Source organism: Lampetra fluviatilis, unplaced genomic scaffold (assembly GCF_964198595.1).
Source record: "Lampetra fluviatilis unplaced genomic scaffold, kcLamFluv1.1 SCAFFOLD_1035, whole genome shotgun sequence".
NCBI lineage: Eukaryota > Metazoa > Chordata > Hyperoartia > Petromyzontiformes > Petromyzontidae > Lampetra > Lampetra fluviatilis.
Genome location: NW_027621601.1, coordinates 27,501 through 34,423, shown reverse-complemented (window position 1 = coordinate 34,423; position 6,923 = coordinate 27,501). Strand labels below are relative to the sequence as shown.

At 61.4% G+C, this 6,923-nt stretch overlaps 1 protein-coding gene across 1 annotated transcript in view; it reads left to right on the top strand.

Moving 5' to 3' along the window:
* Positions 1-3,319: 3,319 nt before the first annotated feature.
* LOC144955466 (condensin complex subunit 1-like) overlaps positions 3,320-6,923 on the top strand; it is a gene marked incomplete at its 3' end in the record, with an annotated part of 27,980 nt that continues 24,376 nt past the window's right edge. The window contains exons 1-2 of the mRNA XM_078885673.1: positions 3,320-3,667; positions 4,299-4,433. Of these exons, the coding sequence (XP_078741799.1) occupies positions 3,512-3,667; positions 4,299-4,433 (291 nt within the window). The remainder of the gene's footprint in view (positions 3,668-4,298; positions 4,434-6,923) is intronic.

The window sequence follows — 6,923 nt, the reverse complement described above, 5'->3', positions numbered from 1 at the left end:
CACCCACTCACCCACCCACTCACCCACTCACCCACCCACCCACTCACCCACCCCACTCACTCACTCACCCACCCATCCTACTTACTCACTCACTCACCCACCCACCCACCCACTCACCCACCCACCCACCCACTCACTCACTCACTCACCCACCCATCCACTCACTCACCCACCCACCCACCCACTCACCCACCCACCCACCACTCACCCACCCACCCACCCACTCACCCACCACCCACTCACCCACCCCACCCACTCACCCACCCACTCACCCACTCACCCACACACCCACCCACTCACCCACACACCACCCACCCACCCACCCACCCACTCACCCACTCACCCACCCACCCACCCACTCACCCACTCACTCACCCCACCCACTCACCCACCCACCCACTCAACCACCCACCCACTCACCCACCCACTCACTCACCTACCCACCCACTCACCCACCCACCTACTCACCCACCGACCCACTCACCCACCCACCCACTCACCCGCCCAACCACTCACCCACACACCCACCCACTCACCCACCCACCCCCCCACCCACCCACCCACTCACCCACCCACCTACTCACCCACCCACCCACCCACCCACTCACCCATTCACTCACTCACCCACTCACCCACACACCCACCCACCCACTCACTCACCCACACACCCACCCACCTATCCACCCACCCACTCATCCACCCACCCACCCCCCCCACCACCCACTCACCCACCCACCTACTCACCCACCCACCCACCCACTCACTCACTCACCCACTCACCCACACACCCACTCACCTATCCACCCACTCACCCACCCACCTACTCACCCACCCACCCACTCACTCACCCACTCACCCACCCACCCACCTATCCACCCACTCACCCACCCACCCACATCACCCACACACCCACCCACTCACCCACTCACTCACCCACACACCCACCCACCTATCCACCCACCCACTCATCCACCCACCCACCCCCCCCCACCCACCCACTCACCCACCCACCTACTCACCCACCCACCCACCCACCCACCCACTCACTCACCCACTCACCCACACACCCACCCACCCACCTATCCACCCCACTCACCCACCCACCTACTCACCCACCCACCCACCCACTCACCCACCCACCTACTCACCCACCCACCCACCCACCCACTCACTCACCCACTCACCCACACACCCACCCACCCACCTATCCACCCACTCACCCACCCACCTACTCACCACCCACCCACCCACTCACTCACCCACTCACCCACACACCCACCCACCTATCCACCCACTCACCCACCCACCCACTCTACCCACACACCCACCCACCCACCCACTCACTCACCCACTCACCCCACACACCCACCCACCCACCTATCCACCCACTCCACCCACCCACTCACCCACCCACTCACTCACCCACTCACCCACACACCCACCCACCCACTCACTCACCCACCCCCCCACCCACCCACTCACCCACCCACCCACACACCCACCCACCCACTCACTCACCCACCCCCCCACCCACCCACTCACCCACCCACACCACTCACCCACCCACTCACCCACCCACCCACTCACTCACCCACCCACCCACACACCCACCCACCCACTCACTCACCCACCCCCCCACCCACCCACTCACCCACCCACCCACTCACCCTACACCACCCACTCACCCACCCACTCACCCACCCACCCCCACCACCCACAGGGGGATAACTCAGCGTCCTGGCGGCGTTGACTTTGTCGGTGGAGCGGGGAGGGACACGGCTGCGTCACGCTCCACCGCTGCGTTCCTCGTGGAGCTGGGGGAGCGACTCCCACCACTCACCCTACTGCCACACGTCAGCCTGCTGCTCACCCTGTTGGATGGCGAGGTGGGTGGGTGGGTGAGTGGGTGGGTGGGTGGGTGGGTGGGTGAGTGGGTGGGTGGGTGAGTAGGTGGGTGGGTGAGTGGGTGGGTGGGTGGGTGAGTGGGTGGGTGGGTGAGTGGGTGGGTGGGGGGGTGGGTGAGTGAGTGGGTGGGTGGGTGGGTGGGTGGGTGGGTGAGTGGGTGGTGGTGTGAGTGAGTGAGTGAGTGGATGGGTGGGTGAGTGAGTGGGTGAATGGGTGGGTGGGTGGGTGAGTGGGTGGGTGGGTGGGTGAGTGGGTGGGTGGGTGAGTGGGTAAGTGGGTGGGTGAGTGAGTGGGTGGGTGGGTGGGTGGGTGAGTGAGTGGGTGAGTGGGTGAGTGGGTGGTGTGAGTGAGTGAGTGGGTGGGTGGGTGAGTGGGTGGGTGAGTGGGTGGGTGGGTGGGTGGGTGAGTGGGTGGGTGGGTGAGTGGGTGAGTGGGTGGGTGGGTGGTGGGTGAGTGGGTGGGTGGGTGGGTGGGTGAGTGGGTGGGTGGGTGAGTGGGGTGGGTGGGTGAGTGGGTGAGTGGGTGGGTGGGTGGTGAGTGGGTGGGTGGGTGGGTGGGTGGGTGGGTGGGGTGGGTGGGTGAGTGGGTGGGTGGGTGAGTGGGTGAGTGATGAGTGAGTGGGTGAGTGAGTGAGTGAGTGAGTGAGTGAGTGAGTGAGCGGGTGGGTGGGTGAGTGGATGGGGTGAGTGAGCGAGTGGATGGGTGAGTGAGCGAGTGAGTGGGTGGGTGAGTGGATGGGTGAGTGAGCGAGTGGGTGGGTGAGTGAGCGAGTGAGTGGGTGGGTGGGTGAGTGAATGGGTGAGTGAGCGAGTGGATGGGTGAGTGAGTGGGTGGGTGAGTGAGTGGGTGGGTGAGTGAGTGAGTGTGTGGATGGGTGAGTGGTTGTGGGTGAGTGGGTGAGTGGGTGAGTGGGTGGGTGGGTGAGTGGGTGGGTGAGTGAGTGGGTGAGTGAGTGGGTGAGTGAGTGAGTGGGTGGGTGGGTGGGTGGGTGGGTGGGTGAGCGAGTGAGTGGGTGGGTGAGTGGATGGGTGAGTGAGCGAGTGAGTGGGTGGGTGAGTGGATGGGTGGGTGGGTGGGTGGGTGGATGGGTGAGTGAGCGAGTGAGTGGTGGGTGAGTGGATGGGTGAGTGAGCGAGTGGGTGGGTGAGTGAGCGAGTGAGTGGGTGGGTGGGTGAGTGAGCGAGTGGATGGGTGAGTGAGTGGGTGGGTGAGTGAGTGGGTGGGTGAGTGAGTGAGTGTGTGGGATGGGTGAGGTGGGTGGGTGAGTGGTGAGTGGGTGAGTGGGTGAGTGGTGGTGGGTGAGTGGGTGGGTGAGTGAGTGGGTGAGTGAGTGAGTGGGTGGGTGGGTGGGTGGGTGGGTGAGCGAGTGAGTGTGTGGACGGGTAAGTGGGTGAGTGGGTGAGTGGGCGACCGAGTGGATGGGCGAGCGAGCGGGGCGAGCGACCCTGGTTGTTGTTGTTGTTGTCTCTCTCTCGCCGCCTTCCCTGCCAGTGCCCCCCGCTGCGCAGCTCCGTGTTGTCCATCCTGGGCGAGCTTGTTGCCCGCGGGAAAGTCGAGGAGGTGGAGGAGGAGGTGGTGGACGTGGTGGTGGACGTGGTGGAGGGTGATGAGGAGGAGGTGGAGGAGGAGGAGGAGGAGAGGCAGCGGTCCCGTGAGCGGCGTGAGCAGTTCCTGGACCTGCTGTGCCGCGCACGTTCACGACACCAACTCGTTTGTCAGGAGCCGTGCACTGCAGGTTTGGGCAAGGCTGGCTCGGGATAAGGTGAGCGGGGTGGGGGGAGGGGGAGGGGAGGGGGGGAGGGGGAGGGGAGGGGGGGGAGGGGGGGGGGAGGGAGGGAGGGGGGAGGGAGGGGGGGGGAGGAGGGGGGGGGGGAGGGGAGGGGGGGGGGAGGGGGAGGGGAGGAGGGGAGGGGGAGGGGGAGGAGGGGAGGGAGGAGGGAGGAGGGGGGGAGGGTGGTGGTGCTGTGATGATGTTGATGTTTGTTGTTGTTGTGGTTATTGTTGTTGTTGATGTTGTTGTTGTGGTGGTTATTGTTGTTGATGTTGTTGTTGTGGTGGTTATTGTTGTGGTGGTGATGGTTGTTGTTGTTGTGTTGGTGTTTGCCAGGCCATTCCTCTCTCACGGTTCTGTGAGGTGGTGCTGTGATGATGTTGATGTTGTTGTTGTTGTTGTTGTTGATGTTGTTGTTGATGTTGTTGATGTTGATGTTGTTGATGTTGTTGATGTTGTTGTTGATGTTGTTGTTGTTGATGTTGTTGTTGATGTTGTTGTTGTTGATGTTGTGGTGGTTATTGTTGTTGTTGTTGATGTTGTTGTTGTTGATGTTGGTTGATGTTGTTGATGATGTTGTTGATGTTGTTGTTGATGTTGTTGTTGTGGTGGTGTCTACCAGGCCATGCCTCTCTCGCGGTTCCGCGAGGTGGTGCCGCTGGCCGTGGGACGTCTGCACGACCGCTCCGTGCTGGTGACGCGTCACGCAGCGCAGCTCCTCACCGCCGTGCTGGCTAACAACCCCTTCTCAGCCACCGTGAGCCACCACCACCACAACCACCACCACCACAACCACCACAACCACCACAACAACCACAACCACCACCACCACCACCACAACCACCACCATCACCACCAACACCACCACCACAACCACCACCACCACAACCAACACCACAACCACCACCATCACCACCACCATCACCACCACCACAACCACCACCATCACAACCACCACAACCACCACCATCACAACCACCACCACCACCACCACCACCACCACCACAACCACCACCATCACCACCAACACCACCACCACCACCACAACCACCACCACCACAACCACCACCATCACCACCAACACCACCACCACCACCACCACCACAACCACCACCATCACCACCAACACCACCACCACCACAACCACCACCACCACAACCACCACCATCACCACCAACACCACCACCACCACCACAACCACCACCACCACAACAACAACCACCACAACCACCACCACCACCACAACAACAACCACCACAACCACCACAACCACCACCACCACAAACAACCCCTTCTCAGCCACCGTGAACAACCACCACCACCGCAACCACCACAACCACCACCACAACAACAACCACCACAACCACCACAACCACCACCACCACCACCACAAACAACCACAACCACCATCACCACCACCACCACCACCACAACCACCACCACAACCACCACCACCACAACCACCACCACCACAACCACCACAACCACCACCACCACCACAACCACCACAACCACCACCACCACAACCACCACAACCACCACCATCACAACCACCATCACCACCACCACAACCACCACCATCACAACCACCACAACCACCACCATCACAACCACCACCACCACCACCACCACCACAACCACCACCATCACCACCAACACCACCACAACCACCACCATCACCACCAACACCACCACCACCACCACCACCACAACCACCACCACCACAACCACCACCATCACCACCAACACCACCACCACCACAACCACCACCACCACAACCACCACCATCACCACCAACACCACCACCACCACCACAACCACCACCACCACAACAACAACCACCACAACCACCACCACCACCACAACAACCACCACCACAACCACCACAACCACCACCACCACAAACAACCCCTTCTCAGCCACCGTGAACAACCACCACCACCGCAACCACCACAACCACCACCACAACAACAACCACCACAACCACCACAACCACCACCACCACCACCACAAACAACCACAACCACCATCACCACCACCACCACCACCGCAACCACCACAACCACCACCATCACCATCAACACCACCACCACCACCACCACCACAACCACCACCACCACAACCACCACCATCACCACCAACACCACCACCACCACAACCACCACCACCACAACCACCACCATCACCACCAACACCACCACCACCACCACAACCACCACCACCACAACAACAACCACCACAACCACCACCACCACCACAACAACAACCACCACAACCACCACAACCACCACCACCACAAACAACCCCTTCTCAGCCACCGTGAACAACCACCACCACCGCAACCACCACAACCACCACCACAACCACCACCACAACAACAACCACCACAACCACCACAACCACCACCACCACCACCACAAACAACCACAACCACCATCACCACCACCACCACCACCACAACCACCACCACAACCACCACCACCACCACCACAACCACCACCACCACAACCACCACAACCACCACCACCACCACAACCACCACAACCACCACCACCACAACCACCACAACCACCACCATCACAACCACCATCACCACCACCACAACCACCACCATCACAACCACCACAACCACCACCATCACAACCACCACCACCACCACCATCACAACCACCACCACCACCACCACCACCACCACCACAACCACCACCATCACCACCAACACCACCACAACCACCACCATCACCACCAACACCACCACCACCACCACCACCACCACAACCACCACCACCACAACCACCACCATCACCACCAACACCACCACCACCACCACAACCACCACCACCACAACAACAACCACCACAACCACCACCACCACCACCACAACCACCACCACCACAACCACCACAACCACCACCACCACCACAACCACCACAACCACCACCACCACAACCACCACAACCACCACCATCACAACCACCATCACCACCACCACAACCACCACCATCACAACCACCACAACCACCACCATCACAACCACCACCACCACCACCACCACAACCACCACCATCACCACCAACACCACCACAACCACCACCATCACCACCAACACCACCACCACCACCACCACCACAACCACCACCACCACAACCACCACCATCACCACCAACACCACCACCACCACCACCACAACCACCACCACCACAACAACAACCACCACAACCACCACCACCACCACAACAACCACCAC